Source organism: Rosa rugosa, chromosome 1 (genome assembly GCF_958449725.1).
Source record: "Rosa rugosa chromosome 1, drRosRugo1.1, whole genome shotgun sequence".
Classification (NCBI taxonomy): Eukaryota; Viridiplantae; Streptophyta; class Magnoliopsida; order Rosales; family Rosaceae; genus Rosa; species Rosa rugosa.
Genome location: NC_084820.1, coordinates 58813787 through 58832084, shown reverse-complemented (window position 1 = coordinate 58832084; position 18298 = coordinate 58813787). Strand labels below are relative to the sequence as shown.

The window sequence follows — 18298 nt, the reverse complement described above, 5'->3', positions numbered from 1 at the left end:
GCAGATGTTCACTAAAGACCGGGATACTTTGCGCCCTTTACAAATTATATATGGTCAATAGATGCAAGTTTGTTCCGAATAAGTTTCGTACCGGCCGGTACAGCTACACATGTGTAAGAGAGAGCAATGTGATCGCGGGAAGTACTTTTTCCAAGATTTAGAGAGGTAACTGTTGCTACATAAGTTTTTTGTTTCTGTTTTTGTTTTTGTTTTTTTTAGCCCAAAAGAAAAATTTGTGGACCTGCAATACAAACATTGAGATTGAAATTAAGGTCATATTAATTGTGGACGTGCCATACAAACCCTGAGATTGAAATTAAGGTAATTAACATGATACTGACGATCAATCACAAATTGCATATGATACCACCATATATATATAGAAAAATTTTAAGAACGATACATGACATATAGGTCTCCCCAATATCAAGGTTTGATTTGGACACCCAAATTTGGTTTTCTTCTCTTCCTCCTTCTTCCTTCTCCCTTCTTCTTCCTTCTTCTTCTTCTGCAATTTTTTGTTTTGGTTTTTTTTGTTAATCCATGAAGAGACGGATTTGCCCTTACAAATTTGACCAAAATCACACTGACTAATAGGGCCGTAATGACATACACTGATTTTGGGTCAGGATTGTAACTTCATGTACCGAAGTTAATTTTTTAAAACCAAATATACCGAACTTCGGAACGGCATAGTATATGTATTCTTAAAATTTTTCATATATATATAGACACACACATACACACTTGTGCCCCTCAATGGCTCAATTATACTTGTTTTCTGGTAATAACATGATCGATCAAATTCAATAAATTTTCATTTTATTTTCACATGAGATATCGGAAGTAATTAAGAGTACATAATAAAAGAATGAAGATGACAATTAATACGTCAATAAACAATAATCTAACTATGTTACATAGTTTTAGAACATTGCATAAAAGTAGCTATGGTATGCGTAAAAAGTCATTAAAAAACACAAAAATTAATTATTTATAATATACTGAGCTTATAAAATTGAAGACAATTGGGGAGGTCTTAGGTTTTTTCTCTGAAACTTTGGGTTTTCTCGATGTTGGTTGCGTGGTCTCGTCCGACGGCGTCCCGGCTCTGGCGTGGGCCTCTGGTCTCGCCGGTGCATGGTGGCTGTTGGCGGACGGGTATTTGGTGTCTTCGAGGTGGTGGAGGCGGAAGCATTGCAGGCGACTTTCCTCTGCCTTGATTGAGGTCGGCGGCTTAGCTAAGGGTGATTCCAGTCTAGTCAAAGGTGAGATGCGGCTGTGACTGGGTCGAGTTGTGCAGACCTTTGTCCGGAACAGGAGCGTCTGGCGCTGGGTGGGAAGGCGGAGTTGGTTTGCGTCACTGTTGGGTATGGTTTGCTGTGTTAGGGGTCGACGGGAGCGGCGGAGCAGGTGGGTTCTCAGAGGTGGTTTTTTCAGGCCGCTTTGTTCTATTGGCGGGGAGGATGGTTGCGATGGCTGGGTTTTGACGTTTGGGGCTCACCACAGATCAGATCTGCAGCGGGGTGGAGCGACAAAGCCAACATCAATCCAGCGACGGCGGCCGTTATGTACGTATGGTCCGGTGACTGTAGCTTGGCGGCGAATTGTGGGTTGAAATGTTTTCCTTTCGGTTTTTGTTAGGGTTTTGTTTTTTCAGTTAGGGTTAATAAGTCCCTACTCCTTTGAGTTAGGGTTGTGTTCCTACTCTTTTGAGCTAGGATTAGGTCTAGGTGCTATGCCATGTCAATGGTGTCATTCCCGAGGACGATTTGGTTCAAATTTGGTTTACTGTGGTGGTCGATCTGCTGACAAGCGATCCTTTACACGTGGCCTGGTACTTTTTAGACACGGTGTTGAAGAGGACGCAGTCATTTGGCTGTCGACTACGAGGTACTACTGGGACATTCGGGATCATCGGTTCAAAGTAGCCTTGGTATGAACTTTTGAATTTCATATGATAGGAGTTTCAACCGTTCAATCATTGTATAAATTTTACTATCCTAATAAAAAAAAAATTTATGTTTTACTTTTCATACATTGAGGTCTAAAATTTTGCGCTAAATCTTTAATTTAATCACTTAATTTTTCATACATTGTAATTTTGTTTGAAGTCCAACGGAAATGAAGCATATATGGTATGGTATCGAGTATCGATTCCACATGCATTCCATGTAGTCTCAGCTGCTCATGAGTTCCAATCACTTATATTTGGTGATCTTTGCTCATCTAGCTACATTCCTCTGTTGCAACCATAGTACGTCCTGCATTTTAACGTTCAATTTTCTTTATTAGCTAGCCCAATGATAGTAAAACACCATACAATTCATATAAACATAAATGGTAGAATTTTTGACGTATAGCCAAAGGTTCAAAAAGCCTTTGTTGAGCAGGCTTAAGTTAAACATGTGCAACAACTCTCAAAAATTGAATCGTAGATATCACATTGCTTTAAAACATAGTTTTGGTAAGAACAATTGAATCCCTTTTATTAAAAAGTTAGGGTTTTGATCGTATTAAAAAAAAAAAAAATTAACATATTAAAACAAAAGCTTACATAGTTACATGTCGATTCATGATATTAAAGCAGTGTGATTTCGCATCTTCTTGATGAAATATGTGAAAACATATTTTTGGACGGAAAAATCAAATTTGTAAAAGAAATGCTATAAATAAAAATGAAATCCATTGTATTAAAACCAAAAGGGAAATGGAGTTACTACAGAATGATACATGAACGTTACGTGTCCAAAAAAACAATTAAAACCCCCTAATTACAAACTTTCATATTTAAGCTCGCGTACAATGTACCCTTTTCCCACTAATCCCAAACTTTCGACTTAAATACCAAACCACCACACGTGTCTTCTCCACAGAGCGAGTACCAATGAAACGACACTCGCAGCAAGTACTCATAACGGCAGAACCACTGGGCGTATTTGTTTCCCTCGTTTTATTTGTTCAAAATTCAAAAAAGGACCCAACAACTCTCCATCGCTCTCTTTCTCTCTCCTCACTCTCTTTCTCTCTCTCTCTCTCTCTCTCTCACCTAAAAAAGAGGAAAAAATCAAGAAGCTAGGGTTTCGATTTCCCTCTCGCCTCTTCAATTCTTGGAGATCGATGTTATGCTTCAATCGTGAATTAGGGTTTGTGTGCAGATCGGTGTTGAGGTTTCTTGACAGATCGGTTGCCGGAGCTATGGGTTGCTTCTTCGGTTGCTTCAGAGTCAGGGACGATCGCCATCTCCGCTCTCGGCCTCACCTCGTTTCTCATCCCTCGCGCTCGGTAGGGTTTTCCGTTTGGTTTCAAATTTTCAAGAACTGATTTTTTTCCCCCTTTTTGGCGTTTCTTTGGATTCTAGCTCGATTTCGGTTCTTGTTGTTGATCCTCTGTTTGATTTTGAGAAGATGAGAGAGAAAGGGAATCGATTTTGAGTGATTGTGTTGTGATTTGTCTTGAATTAGGTAAAGAATTGAGATTTAGGTGTTTCTGTGGTTTTAATTTTGACTTGGTAGCTGAGATTATATTATGTGAAATGGAGACGGAAGCGTTTTTTAGCTGCTAATTAGTTGATTATGAGATACGACACAGATTTAATATCGTTTGCGGTTTTGATTAGGGAGCTGTGGTGTCTCAGAATCGTTTGTCATCTCTATTTTTAGCTGAAGGTATGTTAGTTTGCTCATACATGTACTATTTTCTTCAATCTGAATTTACAAATGTCATTGCTGATTCTTTTTTTTTCTTCACTGGTTTGTGTATAACTTCTGCAGAGAGAGGAGATTCTCCAGCCAGAGATCAGGAAAGTCCTAGTTATGGGACTCCACAAATTGACAAGGAGCTCAAGAACGAGGTATGAGGCACTCAAACTCACTCGCACACTGACAGGAGATATAAATGTTCACATGGAAATCACATAGTTCGAGTTCTGTTGGGATATAAGGGCCAGTTTTGGCAATCCATTTTCTAGCTTTTGTTTTAAAAGCAATCACTTTTGGCAAAAAGAAATAAGGCATCCATATTGCAGTGTAGTACACTGCAAGAAAGAATTTCTTTTCCACTAGCATGGTAAATCAAGCAACCATCATCAGTTTAGAAAATGTTGCTTCTATAAGTTGAATTTGTGGCAGTTGGTGGAGTAGAGCTTTGACTCCAGTTCTGTGTATCAGATTAGTCTCATCATTTCTAGTCACAATTGTTTTGGTTAAGACTATATGTTAACCTTTGGAATTACTCATACTGTTGAAAAATACTTGTTTTAACTAAAGCACATGATTCTGCAGGCCAAATTTCTTAAGGCCTGTGGTACTATAGTTGAGACCCCAGTTGAAATTCGGAAAGCTTCAAAGTTAATTGGCTCACCCCATCATGATAGAGATTCAGAGCCCTCAAAATTCAACTCATGGCTTCCCAACACATCCATTAAAAAGCTTCAGCAGGAGAATCAACCAGAGCAGCCTCCTACACCTGTTAAACTTTTTGAAGAGTGGGGAAAGGGGTCAGAGCATACACCTATCAGGTTATCCTCTAATTGTTTAAAATGCTTGGAAATTTATAAATTATCTAACTATCGGAGGCATGGAAGGTCTTTTCCTAAACATAATTTCCAAACTCATTGTTGTCAGCTATGAAATGTTTGTGGTTATCTCATCTTTCTGTTTCCATAAAGAAAAATTGGTTCCATTTTGAAACCTGTCTGCAGTAAATAATTGCGTCATTATGTTATCAATCTAATGGTTTGGATTTTAGGGAACCATGTAGTATTAGTATAAATGCTTTGATTTCAGTACTTGAATTCTTATATCTTAGGTTCCCTTTTTATAAAGCAACATAGTTTCTGACATTTGTCAAATTTATTTCTTTTTGTTAGTTATGAGACAAACCAACAGGGTACTGGAAGAAGCTCTCTCAGCTCTACTGAAGGTAGTGGTCTAGGTACTGATTCATCTGTAAAGATTCATTCTAATCGGGCTGAGAACACTGTAACTCCAACTTCACCTTTGCACTCAGCCACAGATGTCCAGTGCAGGGGCAAGTCTGTTCGCTTTGAATGTGATTTTGATACAGCATCCTCAAAAGGTACTTCATCCGGTAACTGTAGCAGGAGTGCAAAAATAGCTGAAACTCCAGGAAAACAGGGCACATCAAAGTATTTAGATTATCCAACCCCACTGACTCTTTCTGACGAGATGCAGACACCTGGAACAGTTTTCCCATCAAGCCAGAGAACTTTTCCTAATGGAAAGTCTCGAATCAGGTCCCAGTATGTGTATTCAGTTCCAAACCCTGAGGGCATCTCTCGGTGGAATGTGCTGACAGAGGAAGATTCTAACTCACATGGGTTTTCAGGTGAGCCTAGTGAGTCTCTCAAACAATCCGGAAATGCAACCCCCATATCAGAAGAGGGGCAAAAAGAAATTTCATCTGGAAAAGACTTACAGGCGGAATCAAGTATGTCCTCCTGGCAGAAACCAGTGACATCTACTCAAGATGACAACAATCTGAAGTTGGGAGACGCTTCTGGCAGAAATCGTTATTTTGGCAGAACTCCTGGGGACAGGCCTATAATTGGGTTGGTTGCTACTCACTGGAATGAAGATGACCTTACTCGTATCTCCCCCAAGTGGTGGGACGGGAAGGGAATCCCAAATTCAACCAATAAATACAAAGAGGTCTGTCTCACTGCTTTGTATGTACTTCTGCAGCCTTCATTCTCTAAAGTGTCATATCTGAAGTCCTTTCTATTTTCAGGATCAGAAAGTGAGTTGGCATGCGACACCGTTTGAGGAGAGGTTGGAGAAGGCATTGTCTGAAGAAAGTTTCATTTCTCAGAGGTATTACTCCTTCCTTGTCTAATGTCTTCTGCAATTATCTTCTCTTAGGTTGAAACTTGCAAGCAATGTGAAGTTGTTTACTTACTAGGCTGTTAGAGTTGCACTAAACCTATTCCAATTAGTTACATTTGTTTGTCAGGTGGCTTTTTGGGTTTTGGGTTGAGTCATGACCAAGACTCATTTTTGTGTCTTTCCTTTTGATTTTCTTTCATGGCTTTTTGGTTGATAAGGTGCAAACTTATGTTTTGATGAAATATTTATATTTTACTTCATGACTCTTGTTTACATCCCATACACATTATGTTTTGATGAAAATTTATATTTTACTCTACGCTTGAAAAGGTGCAACAGTAAGTACAACCAAGTCAAATCTGTACCTGAAAATATGTCAATGGCCTAAAATGGGCTATCGTGGTCATCTGTACCTCCCTTGTCTGTTAGCATTGTAGGTATTCTTTACTTTTCTTTTAGGGGTATCAAAACATTCCTCTTTTGTTTTTCTGAGAGGTGAATAATCCTACTTGTGCATTCTTCATCTGAGAGGTGAATAATCTCCTTTAGTTTTTCTGCTCTTCAGTTTTCACATGTTTTGCATTGCTGTTAAAGAAGCACTGATTTGCCTTGAAGCAAATCTAACTATGTACACTTTTTGGTTTGCAGAAAAAACATAGGGGGAATGCCCATTGCGTTCGATGAGAACGAAGAAAGTGATACTGCTCTTTCTCAGTTGCAATCTTCATCCCAGCCAAAGTCAGTGGTTTCATTCTGATGAGTGATGGTGGTTTTATCCCCTTTTGTTGTTGTTTTACATGCGAAATGATGTTCATGGAGTTGAGTTCTTTCAAACTTAAGTTTGAAGTTTGCATAACAATTCGGGATATGGTGAATTGGTGACTGGTTTGCGTTACACCATTGAACAGTTGAGGCTGATTCTGGAAGTTCTATTTTGGTGTCAAATATATGCTGGCAGTACGCTGCTGCCTAGAATGTACAGAATCAATGAAATTCGTATCTCAGTTCCCTTGCCTATTAACTTATGCCTCAACTTTTGCTTCTATGTTCATGGGATGATCTTTGTATTTGGGGTAATCTAAAGTGTTATATCGTCAAGTTTTTAGATTGGATCATACAAATTATGGATATATCAGGTCAAATATTTCACTGAAGAAAATCATACCTTAATTGTTAGGTTATTTGATAGATTAGGGGTCAAGCTGTTTCACTTGGAGAGTTTGTGGATACACATTTATCTAAATCACTAGGCATCTCTCCCACACCCAAAGATGTCAGATGTTTTTCTAACCTGGTGGGAACAATTTCCAAACATTTCTTAAAAAAAAAAAAAGGTTGCATTTGCCAAAACTGTGGATATATAGCGCACAGTCAAAATTATATGTTCTTATTTTCTTACCAAGATGTTCCTACCTCTGAGCCATAATTTTTAAGCAATTTTAGAACTGACGGGACTCAAAAATCTCGACCCGATTCATTTTTACAATTTTCCAAAATCGGAAAATTGAGAAAATTAGTTAAAAGAATTGGATCGAGATTCTTGCGAGGTATTAGTTAGAGAAGCTCTTAAAAAAACATTTTGCACCAATAGTGAGAGACAATAACACAAAAAAAATTCACCAATGGTGACATGTTTTGACATGCCACAAGTGCTACAGGGATACCTCTAAAGTGCCGAACCATATCAAGACCCTTATTTCTTGAAATTTTTCCATGCCACAATCTTATAATTGATAAAACTTCGAAAACTGTTTGGAGTGACGGAACTCAAAAACATCGAACATTTTTCTTTTTAATTTCCTAACAAATGTTTTTTTTTTCAGTTCGGCCCAAACCGCAAGCCCTACATCATTTAAATAGAAACACCAGTAGTCGGCGTTAGACTGAAGGGCGCGAGATGGAGCGGCTGTGTGGAGGAGGAGAAGAGAAGAAGAAGAAGAAGAGGAGTTGAAACTGATACTAGAAGCTGCAATAAAATCAAATCAGCATGTGGACACGAAACTCATCTGAGGGGACCGTGATTTTCCCTTTTTTCATCTTATAGTTTTCAATCTGAATATACCGTTTGATTCCATTGCTGCTCGTATCAGATTGACTCTCTCTGAATCTTCTCTCTCTCTGTCTCCTTCCCACTCTGCCCACCTCAAAACCCTGGGAACCTACTGATGAAGCGGTTTCGCCCCTGAAGGTTCCATCTTTCATTCTCACTCTTTCGCCCACTTTCTGGGTTTTGCTGGGTTCCAAGTTTTCTTGTTGGGTTTTTAGTTTCTTGAATAAATGTTATATTTTCTTTTTTGAAACTGTGATTGGGTCAAAATAGTCGCTGATTACGTATCTACTTGTTTTTTTTGTTTTTTTTTCTTAACTTAGAGTTTTCCTGAATAAGCCATTACCTTCCTTTAGGCTTTAGATGTAAACTATTATAGTGACTTGCAGAAGAGGCCAATAGAAGGAGGAGGTCAGTTTTGGTGATCAAAAGCCCCAATGAACTTGTTCTTATCTTTAATTTTAGTTTAAGTCGTGTAGTCTTAATAAAGGTTTAATATGTAAATCACAAGATGGTGGATGATTACTTTTGTCTAGTGAGGTGAGAATAACACAGCACAAAGATTATGCTACTCTGTCCAACTAATTAGAAACTGTTTAAAATTGGCAAATTTATTATGTATTTTGCACTGGACTTGAGTGCATATGTATAATTTACTTTACTTTTCGTTCAGTGCATATGTATTCTAATTCCTTTCAGCTTTTTGGCCTCTATTTATTATGCAATATATACTAGATACAGGACCTCAATTTTGTCTTTTCTTATTAGGGTTGATTCCAAATTGGATTTTAACACATCATGAGGCCGCCTTGACCATCCTATCTACTACTTTTACAATTTCTCTACTGCCTCTTGTTATTAAAATATATATCCTATCTTCAACTAGGGGGAATGCATACTGTGAGAGATAGAGAAAGGGGGAGTCTATAAAGTTAGGGAGTAGAAACCAACTGCGGAACAGACTCTTCTAAAATCCTTGGTTTCTCATTCATAAGTTAGAACAATAACAATGGTGGTAAAGGTGTATGGCCCCTCCTATGCTTCTCCTAAACGTGTGTTAGTGTGCCTCGTTGAGAAGGAGGTTGAGTTTGAAACCATCCCCATTGATCTCTTCAAGCGAGAACATAAAGATCCTGAATTCCTCAAATTACAAGTAATCTCTTTGGAAATCATATCTATCATCTAATCTTGAATCTGTTTGTTTACTTGTTTGTTGATCTTTTGCATTGTCTTCTCTTGATATGTAGCCCTTTGGAGCAGTTCCTGTTATTCAAGATGGGGATTATACTTTATATGGTATCTACTTTTAATTTTCAAACGAGCTTTCATATACTGCTCTGCTTTCTTTTTGTTGTTTAACTATAATGCTATGTATGCTTAATATACTTATTTGAATATGTGGTTTAGATTGAGTGACACCATTTATTTCCATTTTGTCATTAACTTTCTGGATGCCTCCTGAATTTGCAAAAGTTTGGTCATTATCTACAACAGGAAATATTTTTCCAAACAAAAAAGAAGAACAGAAAAAAAGAAAAAGAAAAAAAAAGCAAGGTATATAAGATATGACTTATTTTCATTGTAAGATTTTTACCATATGATATCAAAGGTCAGACTGGAACTATACATTCTTTTGGTTCAACCATACATAGCATTCCACTTCACTGGTTATACTTCATCTTTTTATTTGAATTATGTGGAGCATCAAATAAGCATTGGAATGTTTTTGGAGCAAGAGAGCTGTACGAATTCTGTTCGATGATAAATTAGTTCACTGCCTTCTTGTGTGTACCAATCCTAATTTATTCGTGAATAAAGTTGTTCGGATTTGATTTTGCAGAATCACGTGCAATCATAAGATACTATGCAGAAAAGTACAAGTCGCAAGGGACTGATTTGCTGGGAAAGACAATCGAGGAAAGAGGTCTTGTGGAACAGTGGCTAGAGGTTGAAGCACAAAACTATCACCCATCAATTGATAACTTGGTCATTCACATCTTGTTTGCCTCGGCCCTGGGTGGAACTTCAGACCCAAAGATCATTCAAGAGAGTGAGGAAAAGCTAGGCAAGGTGTTGGATGTGTATGAGGAGAGGCTGTCGAAGAGCAAGTACTTGGCTGGTGATTTTTTCAGCCTTGCTGATCTTAGCCACCTTCCATTTACCCAGTACTTGGTGGGTGCTGTAGGGAAAGATTATATGATAAAGAGCAGAAAGCATGTCTCTGCTTGGTGGGATGATATTAGCAACAGGCCATCGTGGAAGAAGGTCCTCGAGTTCGGTGCCCCATTTTAAGGTGTCAATACCCCTTTCACGGTAACTTGTCACTTATCCAGCAAGTGAAAGATTATTGTGAGAAGAGTTTGCATGCACTCACTGTGTGCTTTCAGAAAAATAAATGCACATTAGTACTTATGGGAATAATGTGCTTTTTCCTTCGTAATTTCTTAGCACATAAGCTCTACTCGATTTTGCCTTATCCTGACAATTTCTGATGGAGCAAATACTGAAATCTGTTTCGAGTGGATTGAATAGGATTGTACTTTTAAGTATTGCTTGGTTCAGTAAAAGTTTACTCACCGAGTTAAATTATCTCACTCAACCATCTCACTTCAAAGTAATTGAACTGACATATTTGTATGTTCATGGAACTCAATCAGTTTCCAGACCTTTTTTATACCACAGTATTATTACAATGCTGAACCAATCATATAGTACCAAAAAGCAATTAGCTAGCCATAGGAAGTAGCCTCGTTTCCATGTTTGTTCCCAGTGATCTTGTGGCCTATTTTGGCAAGACAATTAGCATTGAAGTTCACTTCTAGCTGTGTTTAGAACTTTGAAGATAGGGTTGCTTAGGAGAGGCATCTTCCTCAATTTAGTCTCCAATATGGGCTTAAGCTGCTAATTAATAATAAGCTTTCTGGGAAAACTGCTACTTGGATTTGATTCCATGATAATATGATTCCCACCAATGTTAGAAGGCATTTCTAATGTCTTCTCAAACAAAAAAAAAAAAAAAGGCATTTCTAATGAGAGGTATTACCATGTCAGTACTAGAAGAAAAGCCAAACTAAGGTGATCAATCAGCTAGGTAGGTACAAGATTGATAATTAATGGAGAAAGAGAGAGACAAATGTCAGACCTAATTATTTTTCATTTTGGCATTTTTAGCAGATAAGGAGTTGTAGCATCGTCGAATCGGACAGTGTAGAAAGGAACACGGACTATCCATGGAAGGGGCGAAGCGGACAGTGTAGAATCGTCGGCTTTTTTTATTTGACTAATCGATATGATGCCAAACGGAATCTGCGGATAGTTAGATAGTTACTTGGCTCAACAAGCTTGCACTTTCAGTGAAGCAGATAAGCTCTTGTTGAGGTTCACATCGGCACGAAAGAACCGAAAATGGAAACTCTTACTGGAGAAGCCTTGAATATAACGCCTATCCAGGTAACTTAATTACATGATTTATCGTGTTTCTAATTTTCAAGCATAAATTTTCATATTTGGTGTTCCATTATCCACAAACGCAAGGAATTATCACGTGTTTGAACAAAAGATGTACGTGACTGTAAGAATGGAATTCTAAACTCTACCTAGATGACCTCATTATGGTTCAGTTTATTCAAATTTCATCACTCTAATATTTGACACTTGATGAATTGATTGAGCTTTTGGTAGTGTCACACCTGCCTAATGATCGTGACTGTAAGAATGGAATTCTAAACTCGACCTAGATGAGTTCATTCAAATTTCACCACTCTAATATTTTGACACTTGATGAATTGATTAAGCTTTTGGTAGTGTCAGTGTGTCACACCTACCTAATGATCGATTAGACAGCAATTGATCATCAGAACTTGACTATTTGCACCAGATATATACTGTTCCCATGCATGCTTGCATAAGTTATGTTAATCAAGTCAGAACATGAGTGCTAGTTGTTTAAATTTTTGAGAACATAAGAACTATATCCTCTGTCAAAGAAATGACTAAGAAAAAGAGAATCTGATGTGAAAAAGGCAAACAGTAAAGCAATACCATAATAGAAATTTGAACATTTGAGAAGCCAACTAATCTTGCTTTTACTCCATAACTGCCAAAGTCAGTCTTGGCCTCCTTACCAAATTATCATCATTTTGTTACGTACTCATTCTCACAGAAACTTGTTTCTTAATCGACTATTCTTTTCACTTGAAATGTATAAATTTACAAAGCTAATTGACATGTGCATGAGCGCGGACCAAAAGACTACATGCATTCTCTATGTCGAGAAACATACTTTCATCTCTTTTTGTTATAAGACTTCACTTTTCTGCCCACTGCCCAACTATCAAAACATTGAAATCCACCTAGCCTTCTTAAATTTATTCTTTGCTGCACTTAAAGCCTCATCACTTTGTGTTAAACATTATGTTTGTTGGCTTCCTTAAAGAGTGTTTTGGAATTCATGTGACGTCTCGAAATGAGGGGAGTGTTTGCACTGTCTACACTGTGGATCGAAAGTGGATTATAGGGTATGCTTTGGAGAAGAGAAGTTGCATCATGGTAAAGTGACGAGTGCTTAACTTGTAACACAAAACGAATTCTAGAGAGTAACGTGAAATGTTATATGAGGGGCCGGCAAATGAAATTAGTTGATGCAGTTATTTTTGAAGTACGCCTCCGAGTTCACACTGCTTGTCAATGATACTATTCACATCTTCCAACTACTTGGACAGAGGACACAAACAACCTTTTTCAAATCCTTTTATATCATATTTCATTGTAAAAGGTCTAAGAGGGAGCTATAACTAGCATGTGTATATACACACACACACACACACAAATTCTTAGGTCAACACTGTCGGTTGAGGATCCAAATTTGAAATAACCACTTGATTAGGCGACTATTTGAGGGCCACATTCAAACCGTACGGCTGTAGTCTGCAGAAAAACGCAAACTCTACGTACTGTTTCAGGAGGACTGAGGAGAGTGAAGTATACAAGTAATACAACTATATGTATAGATCGTGGTCGGACTTATGAAGCTCAAGAAAATCAAATAATTACGATAATAAAGTCTCGTTTGATTGCTCAGTTATTTGGCGATAAAGAACTAATATTGTCTGATGTCGAACGCTGAAGCTGGTAATTTGTAAGATAATATATACTAATAATGCATATGCAGATAATTAACTAATTTGGAATCCCAGATCGACATATAAGAATGAATGTGGTCAAAGATTTGATGAGCTCGATCTACATTATGAATTTGGGGATTCAAAAGTCGTCGCATGCATGGTACATTTGTACGTCTATCAGATTGAGTTTCAGTTTGAAGGTCAGAGTGATATTATTGAAAATTAAGGTGCTCGATCAGATAGTCAGATGTGTGTGTCATGTGTTTGAAATGGAAGGCTTTAAGGCTAGGTGAGCTTTCCCACAGCCCAGATGATTATAATGTGGTTTCGATCCAGATACATCAATTTCAGAACGTATACTATTCTGTCTCGTTTGAATACTGAGAAAAACGGTTTTCAGACAAAGAAAAAATAAGAACCCTACCTTTAAGTGTCAGCTGGAAAAATTGTAGCAGATATTTAAGAAAAATGAAAATATAACTCGATCGAAGATAAAGAGGGATAACTGAGAAAATCTTGTTTGATCATCATCTATTTGGCATTTTGTCACAAAGGATGACACGTTTAGCATGATATATACACACGAAATCAGACACATTGGGCCATATTGAATATGAAACATACAAATCCGGATTTTAAATTTTTATTACATAGATATTTTTGTTAAAGTCAATGTACAGCAACACATGTTTTTGGTTTGTCTTGTAATCGGCAGATTTATGTGCGTGATTTGCATTATAGTACGAGTCGCATATAAGAACTAATTATGAAATTATCATAATTTAATGTAGATAAACAATAATTTGATGTTTGCAGAATAAGTAATTAAAATAGGAGTGAAAATCTAATCCCCTACATAATTTGATCAACAAAAACGAGACTGAGTTATCAATAGACATGGAGAAGTCCAGGACTTCATACTTGGCTGCTGATTATGCTAGCCAAAAAGGATATGAATTAGGACGTAGAGATACAATTAATTGAGTTTTGTTTATGGAAGAGACTCTGTGTACTAAACTAGTATATGTAGTTTAGGTCTCTACTTAATTAGAATCTTCCCCCATAGAGGAATTGCATTAAGTTGTAAGCAGAGGCTTGAACGAATGATTTCTTTGGGTTAGGATTCATGATCAAGCTCAATCTAGCTTATTTGATTCTTATTTTTAATCCTTAATTTGTTATTTTTTTTATTCTTATATTTATGTTTAAATGATTCCGTTTACACCATTTCCCTTTCTTCTTTAACAAGTATGATCATAGTTGAATTTAGATTTCCATTTTCACACAGTTTGGTAATTCTCCATGAATTAAACATGATAGTCATCATGATACAATGAACTGTACAATACCATGCTCTTATAAAAAAACAAAAGTGTGTGAGCGAAAGGACGTGTGTTTCAAAATCAAAATTTGTGTTGGTCGTGTAAGATTTACAAGCAATGGACTAATATATCAAGGGCAATAATATGGTGTATTAATATTTCTGACTTTGTGTTTTGTTCGTTTTTGTTCAGTTGCTCTCTTATGTTAGTTGCTTTGTTGAAAATAAGTCTCTGCCGTGTTTTGGTAGGGCGAGGTGGGTGTGCCTTGTATGCTCTAGGTAGGTGGCAAGTTTTTTACTTTGTCAAATGGTCGCAACCTTCTAGTGGTGGTAATGTGTCTGCTCTGGGTAGGCGGCGAGTTCCTTGCTTGGTCAAATGGTCGCTGCCTCCTAGTGGCAGGGTGAAACTGAGTGTCACTGGATGTATTTTCCAGTGGCAACATGATGGGAAAGCTATGTGTATGGAAATTATACTATTCTGTAATTGTGGTGCAGATCGAGTTATCTTTCCGTTGTGTCACCGCTATGTCAAAGCAAATAGAGTCGCCTGTAGAGCGAGGTGGGTGTGCCTTGTATGCTCTAGGTAGGTGGCAAGTTTTTTACTTTGTCAAATGGTCGCAACCTCCTAGTGGTGGTAATGTGTCTGCTCTGGGTAGGCGGCGAGTTCCTTGCTTGGTCAAATGGTCGCTGCCTCCTAGTGGCAGGGTGAAACTGAGTGTCACTGGATGTATTTTCCAGTGGCAACATGATGGGAAAGCTATGTGTATGGAAATTATACTATTCTGTAATTGTGGTGCAGATCGAGTTATCTTTCCGTTGTGTCACCGCTATGTCAAAGCAAATAGAGTCGCCTGTAGAGCGCTCTTTGCTAGTTGGTGCCTAGTTGAGTACAGTTGTTTAGTAGAGACTCATGATAGTATTTCAAGATGTTCTCTAGAGGCTTATTGTAATCAGGAGTTTTGGCTCAATGTCCCTCCCTTGTATTCAACAGTTTCATTAATCAAGGCTTGAGGGCTGCCGCACGTCCCTTTATTAAAAAATAATAATAATATTTCTGAGGTAAATATTACGTTAAGAGCATTTTTAGCAATGGTAGCCATTTTTAGCTAAAAAGTTATTTTAGCTAGCCAATTTTAAAATACGTGTGCATAAGTTCTCTCTTTTTAGCTAGTTCTGAATTTATTTATATTTGAATAAAAAAATAGTTTACATGTATTTATAAATTATAAATAATAACTTAAAATGAGTGTTTTAAATTAACACAAAAATAGAAAACCTCATCTCGCTCGCTCTCTATATTTAGAATGGAGATAGCTAAAAGTTAAAATAAAGAGCAGTTTAGAAGTTTGTTGTAGCTACTAAATTTGATAAAAAACTAAATATATTCTCCAAAATAACTAAGAAGTCAAGATAGAGGGTCTACTAAGAGCATCTCCAACAGTAATACTTATATTCATAGCTAAAAATAGCTAAAAGTGAAATATAACTAGTTAGCTATTGAGTTATGCTCCAGCAGAATACCTAAATTCCAAGTTAAATTTAGGTTTTAGTTAAATTTTCTCTTATCCTAGCTAAATATAGCTAGAAAATTTAGCTTTTGCTAAATTTAACTTTTGTTTAGCTATTCTGCTGGAGTAGAATTTTAGCCTAAAATTAGCTAAATATTAAATTTATTTTGAAATAAGTAGTCTGTTGGAGATGTCCTAAAGATGCTATAAGTACTTAAGTTGTATAGACTCTATTAAGGAGCATAAGTTGCAAATTACCTAATTAGGTTTGTCTGGGAAAAGAACCTTCTTTACAGACCTGACTCTTTGCATTAAACTCGATAGGACTTGGACTTTTTATTCATGGTCTCTGTTTAAATATCAATTAAATTGTTGACGTTTGTATAGTTGACTTGGAAATGTGAAAGTATTAGGGTTTGGCTATTTGAAAGTACTATTGGATTCTACTGCAACCGTCTCTAATATGTCGTCTGTGTCTCTATCTGTCAAATTAAATGGGTATAAATTCTTCTACAAATTTCTATGGTGTGCGGACCACATTCATTAAGTAACTTGATTCATGAGGAAGGTAAATGTGGAATTCCAACAGGTTCTAGTAACAAGACAATTTCCATGCTGGTGTAAAGTGGTACGTACTATGAGGAGGAAAATTGTGAAAGGAAAATGTTTAACAAAGTGGCCGGTCGATCGATAGATATAGCTCATGTAGTACTTTTCTTAAGACTGAAAGTTATTTAATTAATTAGTGAGAATTAATTTGGGAGATGCATATGTACCTATAAGTATCTCGATTACTGAGAAAGGTAAATGTGAAAACTAGGACAATTCCTATCCAAGGTTCCAGAAAGAAGACCATTAATTTCCATGCTGGTAGAAAGTATATGTAGTATTAGTTAATCCTAGAACTATATATATATATATAGGATTTTTCTCAGGTAAGGATGTCCTTACCTAAGGTTTAGGTACGGATTTGGTGTTTTCACCCACTTTTCGATCACATTTTCACATCTTAACCGTTCATTTTTTAGGTCTTAATATATAGATCACCTCTGCAAAATTTCAGCCAAATTGATGATCGTTAAGGCGTCCAAAACTGCAATTTACACGAACGGACCGAATCTGTCGAACTGGAACCGTTCGTATTTATAATGGTAAATTGCAGTTTTTGATGCCTTAACGATCACCAAATTGGCTGAAAATTCCTATTCAGAGTGAGGCCTCACTCTGAAATTAACGTGTGAGGTTGGAATTTAGGGTCACTTTTCGGTCGCATATCCACATCTCGACCGTTCAGTTTTTAGGTACTAGTGTACAGATCATCTCTGCAAATTTTCAGCCAAATTGATGATCTTTAAGGTATCTAACTCACTTAAACCAATGGACGAACTGAATACGTCCACCTTGAACCGTACTAGCTTTAAGGTAGTTATCAATGCCTTAACGACCATCAATTTAATTGGCTAAAATTTTGCAGAGATGATCTATACATTAGTACCTAAAAACTGAACGGTCGAGATGTAGATATGCGACCGAAAAGTGATCCTAAACTCTAACCTCGCACTTTAATTTCAGAGCGAGGCCTCGCTCTGGATAGGATCTGATATATATATATATATATAGATATTTTCTCGACAATACTCTATATTTTCACATAGACACAAAACCATTCTCATCTATCTATTCTTTTTCTCCCTCTTTTGGTTGCATTTAATTAATTTGAGTCGGAGACGCATATGTACTAATCTATGCATGATGAATTGTCTTTCTCCTCCTTGTGTACCCATCTTGAATTTGCTTACATACCAAGATGGGATTTAAAAGATGTTCGTACAATTGTACAAAGGTGAAAGGTGGATTTGCTAGATAGTACGGCTGAAGACCATCAAAATGTCATTATTTTGATGAGAATTTGAGATACTCTTTTATATGCATTCATACTTCCGTTCATATGAATCGAATTTGCCATTGCCAATGCAATTATGAGAAGATTGATGTCGACTAACTAAACTATACAACACATCAAACAGAAAATATTAATATGGCCAACAGCATCATGCATGCAGCGCTGTTCAGGATTTATGGATCTAAATCGAGCTCCTTAGTTAGTTTTTACTTTGAAATTATTAAAAGAAATTAACAGAAGCATTGATACGCAATTGATCTAATTCGATCGATCAGGTGTAGGTTCTTACGTGTCTGATTTAAATAGGAAGGCCTGGTCTATTTAGGAGGGCAAAAGAAATACTCAACAAATGTAATCAGCTAGTTAGGGTTTGATAAATATAGCAGCAGTAGCTTTCGACTACCTCCCCAAGCAATAATAATGTCTTCCGGTTGAAAAATTCCCAATTAATTAGTCAAGGGGCGATGCCTACACAGGTGGACTTTTTTATGATCGATCAACTTAGAAAGTCCTGAGTCACATGTTTTTTTACCTTCCATACATGGTTAAC

At 37.0% G+C, this 18298-nt stretch overlaps 2 protein-coding genes across 5 annotated transcripts; both read left to right on the top strand.

The window, feature by feature from the left end:
* The first annotated feature begins 2987 nt into the window (after window positions 1-2987).
* On the top strand, window positions 2988-6867 carry LOC133743079 (protein JASON). 3 transcript variants are annotated; one of them, XM_062170847.1, is made up of 8 exons: window positions 2988-3285; window positions 3620-3668; window positions 3774-3853; window positions 4284-4519; window positions 4871-4923; window positions 5011-5672; window positions 5752-5834; window positions 6495-6867. In XM_062170847.1, exons 1-8 carry the CDS (start codon window positions 3121-3123, stop codon window positions 6601-6603), a joined length of 1437 nt encoding a protein of 478 aa, XP_062026831.1. In that variant the 5' UTR covers window positions 2988-3120; the 3' UTR covers window positions 6604-6867. The 3 variants fall into 3 exon arrangements, with proteins under 3 accessions (XP_062026831.1, XP_062026820.1, XP_062026809.1); XM_062170836.1 differs by having other exon boundaries at window positions 4871-4935; XM_062170825.1 differs by having other exon boundaries at window positions 4871-5672.
* Window positions 6868-7719: 852 nt separating this feature from the next.
* On the top strand, window positions 7720-10442 carry LOC133725728 (glutathione S-transferase F9-like). Of its 2 annotated transcripts, none has more exons than XM_062153092.1 (4): window positions 7720-8034; window positions 8780-9046; window positions 9141-9189; window positions 9734-10442. In XM_062153092.1, exons 2-4 carry the CDS (start codon window positions 8903-8905, stop codon window positions 10183-10185), a joined length of 645 nt encoding a protein of 214 aa, XP_062009076.1. In that variant the 5' UTR covers window positions 7720-8034; window positions 8780-8902; the 3' UTR covers window positions 10186-10442. The 2 variants fall into 2 exon arrangements, with proteins under 2 accessions (XP_062009076.1, XP_062009077.1); XM_062153093.1 differs by having other exon boundaries at window positions 8662-9046.
* Window positions 10443-18298: the final 7856 nt, after the last annotated feature.

Excerpts from the sequence above, each read along its gene's own strand:
- LOC133743079 (XM_062170825.1), top strand. The coding sequence starts at position 3,121 with ATGTTATGCTTCAATCGTGAATTAGGGTTTGTGTGCAGATCGGTGTTG. Across the intron at positions 3,286-3,619 it reads TTTCTCATCCCTCGCGCTCG|GGAGCTGTGGTGTCTCAGAA; the intron begins GTAGGGTTTTCC and ends GGTTTTGATTAG. Across the intron at positions 5,835-6,494 it reads GAAAGTTTCATTTCTCAGAG|AAAAAACATAGGGGGAATGC; the intron begins GTATTACTCCTT and ends TTTGGTTTGCAG.
- LOC133725728 (XM_062153092.1), top strand. The coding sequence starts at position 8,903 with ATGGTGGTAAAGGTGTATGGCCCCTCCTATGCTTCTCCTAAACGTGTG. Across the intron at positions 9,047-9,140 it reads CTGAATTCCTCAAATTACAA|CCCTTTGGAGCAGTTCCTGT; the intron begins GTAATCTCTTTG and ends CTTGATATGTAG. Across the intron at positions 9,190-9,733 it reads TGGGGATTATACTTTATATG|AATCACGTGCAATCATAAGA; the intron begins GTATCTACTTTT and ends TTGATTTTGCAG.